The sequence below is a fragment of the Venturia canescens genome, chromosome 1 (genome assembly GCF_019457755.1).
Source record: "Venturia canescens isolate UGA chromosome 1, ASM1945775v1, whole genome shotgun sequence".
In the NCBI taxonomy this organism is placed as follows: domain Eukaryota; kingdom Metazoa; phylum Arthropoda; class Insecta; order Hymenoptera; family Ichneumonidae; genus Venturia; species Venturia canescens.
This window is the reverse complement of record NC_057421.1, coordinates 35576541-35594567: the sequence shown is the minus strand read 5'-3', so window position 1 is coordinate 35594567 and position 18027 is coordinate 35576541. Positions and strand designations below refer to the sequence as shown.

The following is an 18027-nucleotide window of genomic DNA, read 5'->3' as shown; positions in this document are numbered from 1 at the left end:
TTCCACGTATACCGCGACATCTAATTCAATTTTACAAGACACTCTTGAAACTACTGTGGAAGCCCATACGGAGTGATATACATTCGTGCATTTCCGGTATACCAAATTGATGGAAATTAGTACTGTAGTACTCGAAGTTTGTTAACTTTGATGTAACTTTTTTTTTATCTTTCGGAGAAATTTTTCCACCCATTATAGTTACGATTCAGTAGAATGAATAGCAAGTTTTTTTTAAATAAATGAGAACCAAATGTTTGGGCGAGTTCCATTACTATGGATTCGATGAATGATTACACAATTTTTTTGGAGTATTAAAAAACAAAAAAATTAATAGGACGAGCAAATGCTGGGATTTTATTTTGATTCATCGTTCGACGATTGACCACGTTGTACATATTCTGTGTAAATACACTTGGTCTGTTTGTACATTTTACCAAATAATGGCGAGCTCGGAAGTAGAGTTTAAGCTTCAACGGAACATGATCAAAGTGATTTTTGCTGGTCGGTAAGTTACCAAACTGGTAAGAGAGAGAGTGGGTCGCGGTTCGAGAAAATGACAGAAAGCTGCTTGTGGTTTCCATTCCATGACTACGTCATTTAATTAAACACTGGGCGACTGGTGTATTTATGCTAAACGGATTAAAAGCGCTTGTTTCGAAATCCACGTGCGGAGAGAGGGTGGGGGAAACGTTGAAGGAAGAATATCGTATGCCAATTCCGCTTTTTGGTGAAACTCCGGATATACATACGAAACACCCTTGGGATGTAGAGGAAAATAAGGAAAAGGGGATTGTTCTCCCGGTAGTTCGCGGTGAGGGAAAAACCTCATTCCCCTCTTTTGTTCCTCACGTAAGTGGAGACGGTATATACGGAGGAAGAGTGAAGGAGAGAAGCTCCGAGTTGTGTTGGTTGAGTATATATACCGCTGCCTAAGCCCGAATAATTTTCAGGCAGTATAGAACGCAAAAGTCAGAAAGAGTGAGACAAAGTGAGTGAGAGGGGTAAGGGAAGAAGACCTTGCCTCAGAATTTACGTCGCTTCCTGTTTGTCGGCAAGTATTGACTTTTTGCCTCTTTCCTACTTTCCAGCTTCCCTCTCTCGTCTCTTATTTTCCCTTAGAGTGAGAAAACAAAAGCCCACGCATATCTGCATGCCCGTAGATTTTCCCTTATATACCCTACCTCTCTCTCGCTCTCTCTCTCTCTTTTTCTCTTCCTCTCTGTCCCTTAGTGTCATGTGCTAACGATTCTAAATTCAGTCTCTCGTTCTCCAAATTTCCACATCCTCTTATTCCTCTTTCATTGAAACCCGACCGTTATAATTTGAATAAACAAATTTCCCAGACGTACTGTGACATGCGCAAGATTAATTCACATTTTTATAGAGAAAATGCCTGTGTCACAGCAAAATTCAGCTGTGGAAAAAAAATTGTTCACAGACAAATATGTGGAAACACATCTAAAAGTTTGGAATTGTCGTTTCCTCTTGGGGATTTCTTTGTTGCCAGGTCAAAATGAGAAAGATAGGAAGATTATCCAAAGCTTGAAACTACTCACAATTGTATTTTTTGTTACAAAGGAATCTCAATGATAAGAAATGATTCTCAAATACAATCAGTTCACTAAACTGATTCTCATTGTTCGAAATCCTCCAGAAATTATTTTTTAGATTTTTCATTCATCTTCTTTTGGGAATAAAAAAAAGTAAAATCAACTATTAAGGTAGATCATGCCCGGAGGATCGTATTTTATAGGTGTCTAAATTGAGTCGATTTTTACTTCCGAATTAAAGATATTATCATTCTGAATTAATGTCAGAGTTATCCATTCAAAGTTGTAAATAAATTTTTTCAACTTATCTTTTGGCGAATGAAATTGCATGCCATTAATTAAACGGGGACCCATCGCTGACTGAACGCAAAGGAAAATGGACCAAGAAAAAAGTGTTAATAAAAAGACAGAAGGCTATGACAGGAATGGGTCAAGCCAAGAAGAAACAAAATTCCGAAATAAGCAAATGTGAGGTTATACGAGAGTGCTCATTACCAATTTCGTTCAATCTTTAAGGAAATATATCTTTATTACCAGTAAGACAATCGTCTCGAATTTTTTCCCAAACCTTCATTGTACACTTCATTGTTATTGTGTGCTTTTTCATAAACTTCGTAAGAAGCGTTCGTTTGTTCTGTGCAAAGATGACCGATTTTTTAAGAAAATCGTTTCGCGCATGAACCATCTTAAAATATAATTTGATCAATCTCCATTAGTTTTAACTTTTATTCCATGAAGTTTCAATTGGTAAACTTTTCAAGATTATCGTGGTTGAAAAAAAAAAAAAAAAACAAATATGTCACTAAATTTCATAAAACAATCTCGCAATTGAAAACTCCTTTCAACTAAAATGTCAAGATTGAACCCAGTAATATATTTCGAGACGAGTGAAAATTGTGTGGGTAAACACGTTCACGCAAAGTGTGCACTTTCATTCTCAGCATATTCGTATTCACACTGCGACACTAAAATCTATACAGAAGAATTGAAAATCGTGGCACGGAGATTCTGTTTTGTAGTATTCTACACAAAGTATCGTATCGATCCTAGACAAGAAGCAAGAAGAAGAAAAAGCAAAAGTAACATATGTATATAGCGAGGACACCTGTGATGCTTGGGTCGAGTATTGCTTTGACGCAGCTGGTGTCAGTCGCTTCTCAATGCTTTTGTCCCTCTAACCTGGGCGTTCTATATATCCTCGAAGCTCTGTTGGGGTACGTTAAAAAGCCGTAAATATTCTAATTTCATCGAGCGAAGGTATATGGGCACGAGGCCGAGACAGGTCGTCTTGTGCCCTGATACGTATAGGCTCACGTGTTTGCATATACCGTTGTACATCGAGCAGAACAGTGTACGAGACTAAAAGAGAGAGAGAAATGCAAAAACAAAGTGGAAGCTGAGCGTCATCATTTCCTTGCTTGCGGAGGGGGATGGTGCACCGAGGTATTTTTAAATTTAAACAACAGAATCAACGTTTCGGCAATACGTTGCGCATTCACTAATTAGAAAACCCCGAGTCCTGGTAAACGAAAAAAAAAAACACCTAAAAAATGTTGTTCGGATAAAAGGATTGGATCGCGCATATACTTTCAACTATGGGAGTATGCATTGCGTGCGTGTGTGTGTGTGTGCGTGTGTGTGTGTGCGCGCGCACGTAAGTGAGCACTACCGTGTGGAGGACTTCTTGCTAGCTACCACGAGCACCCGCGAGGGTGCCCCCAGGGGGAGGCAAGAAAATTTCACGAGACCGTGACATTGAACCGCAATTCTGAGGCTGAATATATTCTCATATATAGGCATAAATACACGCACACAACTTGATATCCCCTCACGTATTATACGCGATTATACTCGACGAGGTAGACGCATTGTACGAGCGCGCGGTACTTAAGAGAAGAGCAGTAAAATGGCGTAAGCATATGGTTATATACGTAGGCGCATACGCACACACATTTATCGCGCATTTCTTCAGCTGCGTACGTATACGGAAAGGCGCACGCGAAAGATGCGTGTAACAGGGATGAGCTTTACAGCTTCGAAGACAAACGGGTAAAAGCGAAAGCAGGGAGGAGTGTCAGCGCACGAGTTTAGCGAGCGTGTGTTCGTTTTATGCGAGACATCGATCGCACCTGTGCGTATATGAAAAAAACTGCTCACTCCTCTTGCCTTCGTCGGGCTCTTTCGTCGTCTGTCTCGGGACACCTTTTTCTTTTTTCTTCCTCCCCTCCTCTCTGTCCCTCTCGCCCTTGCTCTTTATCGGTTTTCTCCCTTTCTGACGCTCACCGAAACAGAGAGATACGAGCCGCGTTCGTTTAGCAGGAGCGAAAAGCTGGCCGCGGATTCCGCGATGGATAAAGTGTGGGGAGCGCTCCGGGAAAGAAGGAGAGGGTTAGCCGCGCGAATCTCACGCACGAGCAGCTCTCGATTCTCCACATCTTCGTCACGAAGAAATCTCTGCATCAACTCGCCATACACGGCTCTCTGCAGCAGCCACCCTACCAACGCGCCGCACCCTACATTTACGCACTTACGCCTCGTACACCCTCCTTTTACCTCAATCTCTTCTTCCAGGCCCCTGCTTATTTCTTTGGCTGTGATCTTACACGTGCGTGCTGTGTGTGCTCGAAAAATATAATGGGGCTCCAAAGCAACCGGGGTAATAATGCTTCACCGAAAATCCTGAAGTTTCTTTCACTAAATTGAGCTTAGTTTTTGCATGACTATGCAGCTAATGCCAACTTCGCGATGCGAAGTCTGCTGGGGGTACGTGTATGGATTTGGAGCAAGAAAAATCTGGCGATTCTCGAGCTTTGCTGGAAAATTGGATTTGCGGGGAAGAAAGTTATAAAGTGGGAGCGAGAAAGAGCGAAGCGAATATTCTCCGCTCCCTGCTTCATGGGTCATGAGGTTAATAGCTGAGTGTATTTCACACGCTCTCTTCTACCATTTCTTCCTTCATTCGTACCTACATACGTATATATACATGGAGTGTCGCGCACTTGCATCGCAGGGCTCGCCGACATTAGCATATAAAGCGAAGAAGCCATCTTCTTGTTCGCCTTAACAAATGTTTCTTTACTATTTCTCTTTTATACTCGTATTTTGACATTTTTTCTTGAGGCTTTGCCACGTGGAAGGCTATCAATTTAACTTTGTGAGATCATGATTACAAATTCCTGTGTCGATGGGCCACAATGAAGGTTTTCGTTATAAAGGATCTTCGTTGATATGGACGTTAAAGTATTTACGGAGGTCAGTGGACCATTTTCGCTGGTGACAAACATGCGGTGGACGCTCGAGTTAGGATTTTTGTTGCGCAATAATATGTGAATGGCGCGATAGCACGGGCTATTTATTTTGCCCATGCTGAATAAATAGCCCATAGCGGCTCAAAGCTCAAAGCTAGAAAAGGCTAGTGGCCCCAGGGATCCTGCTGGAATTTATCAGTGCACTGAACATTTACGCATGTGGCGTTATTCTCAGGGCGCGACAAATGTTTAACAGCCGAGTATCAAAACGAATTCATTTTTCTCATGATCGTTGTTTTTCAATTTAATCATTCGCTACGCAAAATTGTCGGCAAGACTTCGTTATTAATGGAATTAATTCAATGTATTATTGAGTCATGTGAAATTTGTAAATGCGTTAAGGCCTTATATACACTTGCAGCAGGCGAAAAGACGTGATTTTCTTGATTTTTTTTTCGACAAGAAAATAAATGTTTATTGAAAAATTGTGAACGACATTCATTAGTACATATTTTCATGTACTTGTACCATTTTTTTCATCAAAACATTTCTCAAAATGGCGCAGCTCCAGCTGTATTTCAGGAACACCTCTTTTTAAGCATCAGTTGCAATGGACACGATAATTAGGAAACTATATCAATCCGATCCATACCAAATTTATACCACTTATTTATGATAATAATAGCTTGGGCCTGGACGAAGGATTTGTAAAAATTTTGATTAAAAAAAAAAATGGCGACAATTTCAACAAAAAATCATTTTTTGAGGTGCTAAATTTTCGGTCTTTTGTTACAATTTTTTTTCTTGCTCCCCTAGCCGAAAGTACGCACTTTCCGGCCGCATTTCAGGCCGGGAAGAGCATTTTTCGTGGCCGGCTAACTCAGCTAACTTCAGTGCGCTCTGACGATATTTTTGCGGCCGGTGATCCTTTAACATTTCGATATATGAATGTGAAGCCTGTATTCGTTGCCATGATTTTGTTTATTCGTTGCCAAGCATTATTATTATTTGCTTCAAGCGGGCGCGTATAGCGTAGCTTTTATCAATCATGTTATGCGCTATACTGCCATGAACCCGGACGAATAACATACATTTGTTCGTTAAGATGCGAAAACAGAAAATAATGTAACCGGACTAATAAAATGAATATGGTCGTCCGGAATAATGTTGTATTTCCAGATTCCAGGTTCATAGGAAAGCATATATTCATATAAATTGTCAAGTATAGCGGGAAATATTCATATATAGAAATTGTTAACTATCATGGGACTTTAAATCAGACATGTATCAACGAATTATTTATTTGTACTAATAACATTGTTGTATCATTATGTGATATTTTGTGTGTGTGTTTTTTTTACTTTTTGTTTATGTTTTTAATGCCCGCCCCGACCAGCAAAACCTCGGCTTCGCCTCGGTCCTGCAAAAGTCGGGCGGGCGCCCCCCCCCCCCCCCCCCCCCCTCGCGATTACTAGAAATTATTGAACGTACTTTCGGCTACGGGATCAAGAAAAATAGTATACAACCCACGGCCCAAATGTTAGATGCCCTGGTATGTGCGACATGAAGGCCTCGGCTTCGCCTCGGCCTTCATATAGCACATGCCAGGAAATCCAACTTTCGGGCCTAGGGTCGTAATATACTATTTTTTTCAACAAAATACGAAATCCTTCGTCCAGGCCTCAGCTATTATTGTGACAAATAAGTGGTATCAATTTGGTTTGGATCGGATTAATGGTTTATTAGTTATAGTATCGATCGCGAAGGTATTTTTAAAAAAAGACGATTCTAACATGAGACAATCGCGTTTAAAAATTCGAGCATTAGACGACCGCCTGCACCGAGCGGTCGGTCGAAATACCCACATCTACGAATCTAATGCTCCGATGTTTATGAAATTTGGTGAGAATATTCTTCGGACATTTTAGTTGAAGAATATCCAATAAAAAAAATTTCGATTTTTTCGCCCATCACAAGTGTACATAAGGCCTTAAAGGTAGTGCAAAGGGAAGCGTCTCGACGCGATTTATCGCGTTTTACTTCAGTTTTTTCCCCTGCTCTAACATAGTCGAGGGTTTTTAGTTTTCAGTTAAATGTCAACTTTTAACGGTTATACAATATTCGAAAGAGACGCGCCGAAAGCTCGATGAAACAAATACGTTTTACTGGTGAAGAACTCTTTTCATTCAATCGTTTTCGGTTTTGTGGTACCACTAGACATTCGTTGAAATTCTCTTCGCTGAAACGAACGTGAATGGTGATTTTTTTGTTTCATATTGCAAATATACCGCATACGTATAACATAGCTATATATAGTTTGTACTATTTGGTCATAATATAGCTGTTTGGGAAGCTTTTAGTGGTCGGCGATTGGCATATGCGTCCATATACATTTCAGAATATACATACATTTGTATATGTATACACTTCCATATTCTCGGGTCACAGTTAGACCGATGTATATATGCATGTTTATCATTTCGGGGGTAGCATCGTGATACTCGTAGAGCAGGGAACACCAATATGGATATTACTAAATGAAGATAGCGAGAAAGATGGAGCGGCGAGGACGAGAGAAAAAGAGAGATGGAACATATATTCGCGAAGCATCAGGCAAACCGTCGTCAGGCGGCTACGGCATATGCTCCAGGGATGATGATCAAAGCCTGTCTGCATGTCAAACGGACAGGAGAGAGAAAGAAGAGGCACTTCCCTTCGAGGCTCTCCAACGTAAAGGCACGTCAAACTGACCGACTCAGATGGTGATCCAGCCGTCTGCACCCACCAACGTGTATAAGCAACTTTCCTTTTCTACTTCATCACGTACTCAAGCCTGGATGCGCATAACTAAAAAATGTTACGCCCTACTGTATCATTATTTAGAAATTTAAGGCGATCTTTCGTCATTAGGAATGAATTGAAAAGCTATTAATCTTACAACGAGATTTTTTGGGGGTAAAAACTCCTAGTAATCGATTACAATTATTTGAAAAATTGAAAAATCAAGTTTTATTATAGAAAAGTGCGGTAAATTGAAGAAAAGAATTTTGAAGTTTGATACTTGAAATTTTCCTGGGTGCAAATCTGCACCAGTGTGGTACACACGGGTTAGAACGAACTCGAATCCAAAAAGAGGGTACGATGAATAATTTTTTCTCAATATTTCATTGGAAGAACAAAAATTTCCCTCATATTTCATCTCCAGAATGAGGAAAACAGGTTCACAGTAAAAATTTAACGAATGTCGAGAATTCCTTCAATTGTAAAGTTCATTAACTCACATTCGTTGCATATCGCAATCATGCACTTGAAATGCTGATGTGATTGTCATCAAATTCGGAGAAAAACACAACGAGAAAATAATAACTCAATGCTCTTCCACGATCGTAAAATTTTTCGTGCACCGAGTCATGATTGTGAAGAGAGACACAGAGAGAGAGAGAGAGAGAAACGTTTTCCCATGAATTGCATCTAGTCTCTAGACATTTTGTTCATTTTTCAACTGCAATATATGCACCGTCGACTCACACGGACTCAAGATCGGAGAGACATGGCAACACATGCGCGCACACCTACACATATACGCATCGGTAAACTCATAACGAAATTCTCGTTAACGTCATGCGACAGAGTTAGTAAACCGATGGAAATATCACTCGGTCAGTTACCCGCGTTCTCGGTCAGCACGACGACGATTCGACGGTAAATGTAATACGCGTAAAATTTTGAATGTGTATTTGTATACATGGACCGTTCGCTGCATGTGTATAAATTCATATTCGTATTTAAACATATTTTTGTACATACACATCTGTAAGGGCATTTAAATGGGAGCCTGTATGTGTATTTTTCAGATCATAAATTGTGTTCTGGAGGCTTAAAATTTCGTAATTGTGAAAAAAACAAAATGTGAGAGAGAGACAAAGTTCAAAAAGATTTATAATGTGCTAAAACAGTGGCTGCTTCGGGAGGATCCTTCACAATGAATAATATGGCATAGAAACACGAGCATCTCTTTTTTGCGGATTTCTTTTACATGTTTATGTATCTACAGGGTGTGTCTCGTTACAGTGATTTGTGAATTTCAGTTCAAGATTGAAGTTCGATTCAAAAAATCTGATATAAGCTCTGTACCGTGGCACCCTTTTCAGATAAATTTTTTTATCCAATTAAAACTTATGGAAACTTTGAGCGTTTTAGAGGATTAGCTATACTGTTGGACACGAACCTTTTGACTAAAAATTTATGTTCTACGCTTTTTTATTTCCAATTGTTTAGCTCCGAAAATAGTTCACAAAAGTTTTTACTTTCTAAGGTCTTGCCTGAGTCGTGCGGTTTAACATTTTTTTTCTTTCATTTACAGACACTACTGAAGTACTGAAGATATAAAACTACGAAACGAACGTAGGAGTGGAAAACGCTAAGTTGCGCGAAAGGGGAAACTCTTCTTTCTCATTTCGCGTACATCCGCCCAATTTACACGGAGAGAATCAAACTTGAAAAATTACCTTAAGTAACGATAGTGCGGCGACGAGCTTCAATTCATAATATCATTATGGGAGAAAAATTAAATTTTCCTATAAATTAAATAATATTTATTATTCCTAGCAGGAACTTTTACTGGAGTATTTAGTAAATTTTGACGTCCTATCTGCAATATTTACTGTTATAAAACTAAAAGTTGGGCAAAATTTTTGAAATTTTACAGTTCGTTACAGGAATGAATACTTTTCGTTAAAACAACGATTTTCTACGGCTTGTTGATAAAATCTCTGAAACTATTCGACCGATCCTTACCAAAATTTTAGCACATGTTTTTTATGACTATAGCTGTAGTGCATATCATACGAATTTTGAAATTTTTAGTGGAGCTATTTTATTTTTTCCAAAAACGACGAAAAATACGTGCTTTTTCATAGTATTTGGACAAATGCGGCCGTCATTTTGTCATTTTTGAAAAAACAAAAAATCGTCCGATATGCGCTATGGCCATTTACTCATTGAATCTAAAACCACTTTTTTTTCTCTCCGATCGTTGTTTTCCCTCCGATTGTTTATTTCAAGAGTGTATTTTTTAGGCTGAACACTTTTTATATCCATATTTATAGTTTATACCGGTCAAAAAAATTCGTGAAAGTAATCTTTTCTTGCCCGTCTAATTAGGGTAGACCGCTTAAATAAATCCTGCAAGATCGACCATCAACGGAGACTCGGTGAGACATTTTTTATAAGATATTTTTCGTTAGTATGCAGGTATATCGATAGAATATGGACAGAAAGGTACGCTCTTTTTCCTGAAAAGTTGTTAGTTCGTGGGAGAGAAAAGAGTTGAAAAAGGCTCACCCTCTGCGGTACACCGAATCGTGCCCGGCCGTGCCTCGGCGAGCCTTGCGATTGGCCCTGCTGTTTCTCTTTTCTATGGGTCTTCAACCCTCGCAACAGCCTCGAGAAAGTCGTCTTCTTCTTACTCGTATTCTGCCCTTGCTCTGAAACATCAAACGAATCGCGTTAGTTATGTGTACGTGCGTTGGTTTGTGGGTGCGACGAAGATGTGTATGTCCATTTATAAGTACAAAGGGACAATATATTTGAATTCTTTGATGTTGCCTCGTCAATGAGCATTGTGAAGGGAAGTGTAATCGAGAAAACACGGCAATGAAGTTCAGACCATTAGGTAAAGTCGTGTCAGTATTTTTTTATCTTCTTTTTCCATCAACTGTGATTTTTATCAATGATAAATAGTTTGTCAAGTTATAAGCATTTCGTTGGAAACGTTTGTCATTTTGAAGTGTCTGAAAACTATTGAAGGTTTACTAAAACTATTGAAAGCTTTGAAATGATGTAACCGAACTGCATCTAACGAAATACACAATGGCCACGCGGCGTGTGATGGGACCGAATAACACAAGTTCTGTTCGCTTTCCAGCCAGTTGAGGGTAGTACAACTGCGACTATATTAATGAGGGCATTACATCAGCAAAAGAATGAAAGCCGATACCGCGAGTTTCCGTATATCGTCAGGAGGGTAGCCGCATGATTTTTGAATCGATCCCATACACAAATGCCATTTCACTGTAATCGAATTTTATACTTCGCATAAAAGGATATTGACGAGCATCGAATCGCGACGGAACCTTCGAGTTACATTTTCGATCCATTCCGCTTGTTCGATAGCACCAATCTCGCAAATAATCGAATGAATTGAGGGTTAACCACGACATCGCTATCCATTAATGGATAATACGTGCGAGGAAGGCCGTTATACGTAACTCACATCATCCCTGTACTCCCTCTTACCCCCTCCCCCTGCCACTCGACCTCCGCCCTGCCAACGCCTCCCTCCTCTTCATCCCCACGATCCTCGCTCGTTTCGCTCGCTAACATCGGCCCGATGCACTCTCGCAGCACGGTATTCTATTAGAGCGCATCTACCACGTCCGTTTATTAGCACCGACAACAACCCTATATAACCACCCCCTTTTGCCCCCCCCCCCGCATCCCTATTTTATCCTCATCCCTCCTGATTAGCCGCTTTTCCGGGGAAAACCCCCATTCTCGTCTACCATATAACGACGATAACGAATTATTACGCGAACGCGGAATATAAGCCCTTTCTAATCGCGACAAATATAATGCACCTTCGATGCAGGACATAATTCCTCGTTATTACGACATTCGAGCTAATGCATGATAATTTTAATGTCGCATTGTACCGGACCGGAGGAATGCTGTGAATTTTGATAAAAAGAAACTGTCCGGTGCCAGAGGTATCGGGATGGAATGAACTGACAACTGAAAGGCAAAAAAAATGTCAAAATCTGTCCTAAGCTACGAAGGGAATCGTTGGAAGAACGTGTTTCTTTTTTTGGTTTATTTTAATTATCGCAGGACTTCGGAAAGGGAAATTAATCGATTGTGCACTCAGTTGCATGAGCCAGTAACGAATGTTGAGATTTTTGTATCCATGCTCGTTGGCTGATGCTCGCCTGCTGGTAGAAAATCAGCTTTTGTATTGAAACGTTTCGATATTCGGGAGATGCGTAATTATCCAAATTACGGAACTTGGGATTTTTTAGATTCTCTTCTCTCACGTAAGAGAGGTCTCCGTATACCGGTTTGTGGATTGACCGACGGATTTCGCCGGGAGCGGTTAAAGAGCTTTGAGTGCTGAGAAACGCGATAAACGATCTATCGTGACGCCGTCAAGCGAAGTGTCACCGTACCTTTATTGTATTGTCAACAACTGACCGGACAGAGTGCAATACCTTGATGGCTGACGTGCAAACCTCATATAGACGAGGGGTAATTGCTTTATTCTTGCTTTGTTTGTGTACAATTTTGGTAGAAATAACGAGGAGGAGGAAAGAAGAATTTTTAGTTAGTTTTGGAAGATTCTTTATTTGTCTTTTGGATACAACGCGTGGGTTTGACATTTTGATATTTACTTTGGGACCATTCCTTCCTGTCCTGAGGCTTATTAGTCCATTTGTATTTTTGTTTTATTTTTAATTCTACCTCGATGTAGTAATACGTTTGGTTTCTGATTTCATTTGAGGAAAAATTTGAAAAAACCTCATTAGAGAAGAGGAGGAGGAGAAAGGAAAGGTTGGGAGCTTTATTGGCGTACGGGTGGTGCTCCGCTGACGCGAGAGCGTCATCCGTAGCCCTCTGACAGACTTGTGTCGAACCAGAATCGTGCCAGGGGGCAAGGCTGTCCCGTTACAGTATATTATTATAAACTTTTCAATGGCATAGCACCTCGGCGTGGAAAATTCGTGCAAAGTATGTCTTGCGACCGATAATGCGTTTTTTTACACGAGCTTTACAATCGAATGGTTTTAATATACTTTTTTCTTCATATTGCATTAATGGATATCATGAAATATTTCGTTGTTTCCAGTCACTGACTTTCAATCATGGTAAAAGGTATCTATGTGTGTTGGAAACATTCAGATTATGATGTAATATTGGGAATATGATCCTTAATATCGTAATATCTTGTCAAAATTCTCGTTGAGCGTTGCATTATTCGATCGTTTGAACAAGCAGTTTCATCTCTCGTTTTCCCATCCCGGCGATAATCTCCACTTTCATATGTTAATCAAGACAACTATGGCCATAACGCAATAATTAATAACTATTCCCAACTCGTAATTTTGATAGACGAAAAGCCTCGTTATGTGTGCAGTGTTACGCTTGAATGCGCGTACCGCAGACGAGCCCGTTATTGTATCCGACTCTTGTCTGTACGCAGAATGTGTGCTTTCTCCATATACCTAATATGCGCGAAAACTTTCATGCACCAGGCAATGTGAAGTCGAAATAACTTTTTTCTGCTAACCTACAGATGCACAAAAGCTGCGATGCGCTTTTTTGACACTTGATCTGCAGTTCGTCGAGAGGAGACTGACACAACACGGATCACCAGAGGAAAATTTATTGTTCCTTTTATTTGACTATTCTGAAAAGGAAATAAAAAATTTCCTTTGTCACTGAAGTGCTTGCTTATGGGAAAGTGTTTATTGGCGCTTCGCTGTCATTGAACTCACTATTTTGTGATGAATCAATGAGTCACGAGGGAAGGAATCGGACGCAGTTCAAAGCCAAAGCTCAGATCTTGCTTGTTCAAGTGTATCAATGACGAGCAAAGGAAATGAGCAATTCCTGTTTTTTTATGATTTAATAAAGACTCTGAGGTAGTGGAAAATCTTTAGATGATAAAGAGAAAAAGAGAATTAATTCACGAATCAAAATCACAGAGTTTCTTGGGTGCTCCGAACACTCCAAAGTTTTCTTGAAGTTATTGTCCCTCCCTATGCTGGTAATCTTGTTGAATCCTTTCTTTTATAGCACAATTTATATTACCGTTGGGTATTCTGAGTGACGTTTTATCTCTTTTTATCTCTAACCTTTGTCAATCGATGATTTTTCTCAAATCCAATTTCTTCAGCATTCTCGAGCTCTATCTCGCTACATATTCCTCGATACGATCCAATCAGCTTTACGGTTGTAGCCGGTATACATATCTATTGAAAAGTTTGCCGCAATTGTTACGTCGATCGTTTCGCTACTGTGGTCTAAAGTTTTGGTCATTCGAAATTGCTGATCCGACCAGTTTGCGAAGAGAACTCTTTTGAAACCGAAACACCCTCAACTCTCGGAATCCATTCAATTTCTTAGGGAGCGGTGATTTTGGGATCGGGAGCACTACATTTCAAGCTCGTTCAGCCGGAAATCTACCCCATTTCTTAGTCAATGCCGTAGTCCAAATTCAAAAGGATGTTGTCCAGCTCCAACGAATCTTTTCAGGCTGACATGTGCAGAAACATTTCATGTTTTCGTTTTCGAAAATTTGAAAACGAATTTGTATTCGCGAGCTCATGAATATGGAAGAAGCTTTGAAAATTTGTTATCTCAATTTCATTAATGCACTAATTGAATCGGATTGGACGTTTTACATGAATTTATATGCAACGAAGCATCCATCGAATTCCCAGTGCTTTTATTTTCCACTTACTTTCATTTTCGGAGTATGAATTATTTCCGAGTTTTGATGCTTCGCTAATTCCATCAAAATAACTTCATTCAATATCCATGAAAAGCCAACCACAACGAATGGAGAGTATTACGGTCCATTTGGATGTTTTGAGGTATCCGAATAACTGAATTTCCAGCCAGTAAGAATTGTCGTTTAACATTGAAGCACTTCTGGACCGATAATTCATTAGTCCGAATACATTCGATTAAAAACTCCCATCAGTATAATTTATCTCTTCCTGATTTCGCATATCGCTTGTTTAGCATCGATTCGTTCGAGTCCATCAACGTGTAGTATCGATAGAAAAAATGAGTATGTTATTTCATCGACTCGACTCGTTCCCAGCAGTGTGCCATGGGCCCATTGGAACGTCTAGTTTGGTAATATTCTTAAAATATATGGTTGGTTGTAAGCACGAAAGTAATGTTCAATCGAATGGATCGTATGGAATATAAAAGTATCAGGTCGTCGATGCGCGGCTGGATTGGAACGACGTGAAGGAAAAATGTGGCCGGCGAGGGTGCGTTATTCCAATAGCCACAAATTCCTTTCCATGAGAACTGTGGAAAGAGCCGTACGACGCTTTCGCAACTGGGACCAGCCGAGTAAAACGAAGGAAAAGTACATGGAAACGAGCAAAAGTGCAAGCAAGTCGACCAGAACCAGTATAAAATGGCGGAAGGGTGGAAACAAGAAAATCGTCGGAGTTAAGGTGGAATAGTAGCGAGGAAAAAAGTGATCGAGCCCAATAAAGTAGTTGCTATACGTCTAAATACGCTGGTGTATGTATATGGGAGCTGCGGAAAAACCAAGGGTTGGCTGGACTCGTGGGTGAAATGGTAGGACCGCAAGATACGTAGAGCAGAGAGAAAAGGGCATAAAGGATATACATATAGAGGTTACATTTGGCGAGAGAGTTCGAACAAATGTTCCAACTGGGCGCATGCATCATGAGACCTTGCCTTACAAATACATATGTATGCGATGCAAAGTGTATGTATATAAAAGGTATATAAGTTACACGAAAAAAGGAGCGGAGCGATCTACACGAGAGCGAGAAACTCCCGCGAGTAGGATCGCTCAAGGTTTTTCCGCTTGCTCAGCGGCAACCAACGAGAAAAGAGAACTGTGTAGGCAAGAGCTGCGATAAGAAACTACGAGGAGGCAAAAGCTTGCTTGAAAAGCAGTTGAAGCCCAGTATTAGCTGGGTGTATACGAGCCACTAGAGTTTTTCGGCAATCTTGTTAGCTTGTATGCGTGTTGCCACAAATAGACTTTGAGCTGCATGAAAAGCTACTTTATAGTAAATTCAGATAAATTAAACTCCGAATTTACCTGTTCATGACATCGAATCGTTAATTTTGATGGAGGAATTCTCGGATCGTTGGGATTAAAGAGGATTTACTTTGGGCTTCGATGACGCGTTGAAGGGACTTTTGAGGTAGTTTCGATCATCACAAACCGGGGACGATGCAGATTTTTATATGACGTGAACTACCACAGGGAGAAGGAAAAAATTCCAATGTTTTTGATGGTTTGACGCTTTAAAAATGCGCTTTTAGTACAGCTCCATCTGCTGTCACTTTAAGGCTGTCCTTGTCGTTCGTGTTTTGTGGATTGATTCAAAAATGTTGTACAATATTTCTAGGACAGTTAAAAATGATGGAATAAATGGAACGAAGAGATTTTCGAGAAGAATTCATGAAATATTCAACAAACAAGTGAAAATTAAAGAAGCATTGTTTTAAATATTAATTTATTTTATGCGCCGTATGCATGCGGAATGAGTAGAGTACGCAGCGCTCATGGGGCACGGGACAAATTGACGACTACACACGCGCCGGAGCTCGTCCCGTCGTCGTGTCTCATCAAACACTCTAATGTTACATGTCGCGTATGCGCCCACGCGCGAGCGAGTGAGTGTCAGTGAAGGGAGAAATGGGCGAGGGGAGCCGGAGCGAAGAGTAGAAGAAAAAAACGCCAGCAAGGCGGTCTTGTTTTTACTGGTTCTCTGTCACAGAGTGTCGCATCCGGCGCTGTGCAATTTCTACTCCCCTTTTCCACGTGTTATTTTTTTGTCCGTTTCATCGCTCGGGAATAACATACCGCACGTATACATCCATAAACGTACAAAAACCCTCCGCAAGAGCTGCTGCGGATGAACGACAAAGTCCTGGGCTATACGCCGTCGGATGAAAACAGCACAATTCTGCAATGCCTTCACAATAATTGCGTATACAGGATGTCCTGGGACTCGATTCGTTAACGCCCCAGGACTACGTTCCAAGCGGAGTTTTCAAAAGTCCATCCAGATTACTTTAGCTGACGAATAATGTTCCAACGATTGCTATCAACGACCGAACAAATTGGCTGAACACCGACGGATAATCAGAAGCGCACCGTGATTCAATAGTTATGCGCGCATCAGGGCTTTTTTTAGTGCCAATCAAATCGGAACTCCATTCAGGATTTTTGTACTCCATTTTTTTCGACCCTCTCTTTGGAAGTTGTGAGACACCCCCTATGTACGTGTCCGTACACACGGCCTTTTTCTCTAGGACTACGTCTGGACGGAGATCTGCATCTATGGGGCGAAAAGAAAAAGGTTGGCACGTGGCATTTGACGGAAAAATCGTATGTATTGATGCTTTTCAATGGAGCACACGTTTCTGGGCTCAAATTTTTCATTGAAATGACGTTGAGGACGATTTAGCAGCTTGTTGAGCTCGAATTATTTTCATGAAACAGGGAATGATTCTAAATTGCGGTGGTTTTAGCTATTCTTATCATTTATTTTTCAAAATTTGATTTATCCTTCAATGAAGGGGGAATTATTGAAATGAGACCTTAGAGAATGGGCGAATTGAGCTCACATTTTAATCGAACTTTGCTGTATAGACGGGCTTAGGATGAGACAGGACGATAACGAACTTGCATCGGTGTAGATTTACATGGCATGACAAAACTTGGCATAAACGTCGTTAACGGAGTTATTACCGGTTAGGCTTAACAACCGAAAAGGCGACGCTGTCTTTACTCGACTTTCTCCCGCATCTTCTCCCTTGGAACTCCTACACACCCTTCGTTCATTCTAAGACACTTTGAAGCTAGTCTCAAAGCGTTGATCTTCTTGAGCCCTTTCTTCGTCGCACGGATCGCAACAATTTTATTTTCTCTTTCCATCGTTGTCTTATTTTTTTATGTATACCAGTGTAGAAACTACGAATCTTAATTTAAGTTTTATCTGTTCATGTCATTACGGACAGTGACTTTTGGCTGTGAGCGTGCCGGGTATCGAAATTACGACTACTCGATCGCTGTCCATGGCTGTTAAATTCGCTACGCAGGCAAAATGCCTTGAAACTAATGTGAACAAAGAACCAACTCAGGCAATTTCCTTTTGACAGTGGCAGAGGGGTTAGGGATTGCTTCTTCACGTCGTTTGAGTCAGAAATTATTATTCCAACCACAGAACCGAATTTCCTGTGGATTTTTGAAGTTCTTGAAAGATTTTTGACGGGAAAATTGAACATTAATCGGAGTATTCACTGCTTCTTTGCTGTAGATCGAATCTTTGGAATTGTCAAATGTCACCACAAGTTTTCGTGAATTCTAAACTGATATTTTGAAGCTAGAAAAATGTTTGACGTTATTTTTTCGCTGTTGTCTCCACTGCCCCAGCGTTTATCAA

General features: G+C 40.4%; 1 protein-coding gene across 8 annotated transcripts in view; it reads right to left on the bottom strand.

Annotated features, from left to right (window-relative positions):
- The window catches only part of LOC122407445 (SAM and SH3 domain-containing protein 1-like), a 232761-nt gene that overhangs the window by 23572 nt on the left and 191162 nt on the right, over nucleotides 1–18027 (bottom strand). For all 8 annotated transcript variants that reach the window (XM_043413660.1, XM_043413709.1, XM_043413719.1 and 5 more), the window contains one exon: nucleotides 10142–10284. In XM_043413660.1, the coding sequence (XP_043269595.1) occupies nucleotides 10142–10284 (143 nt within the window). The remainder of the gene's footprint in view (nucleotides 1–10141; nucleotides 10285–18027) is intronic.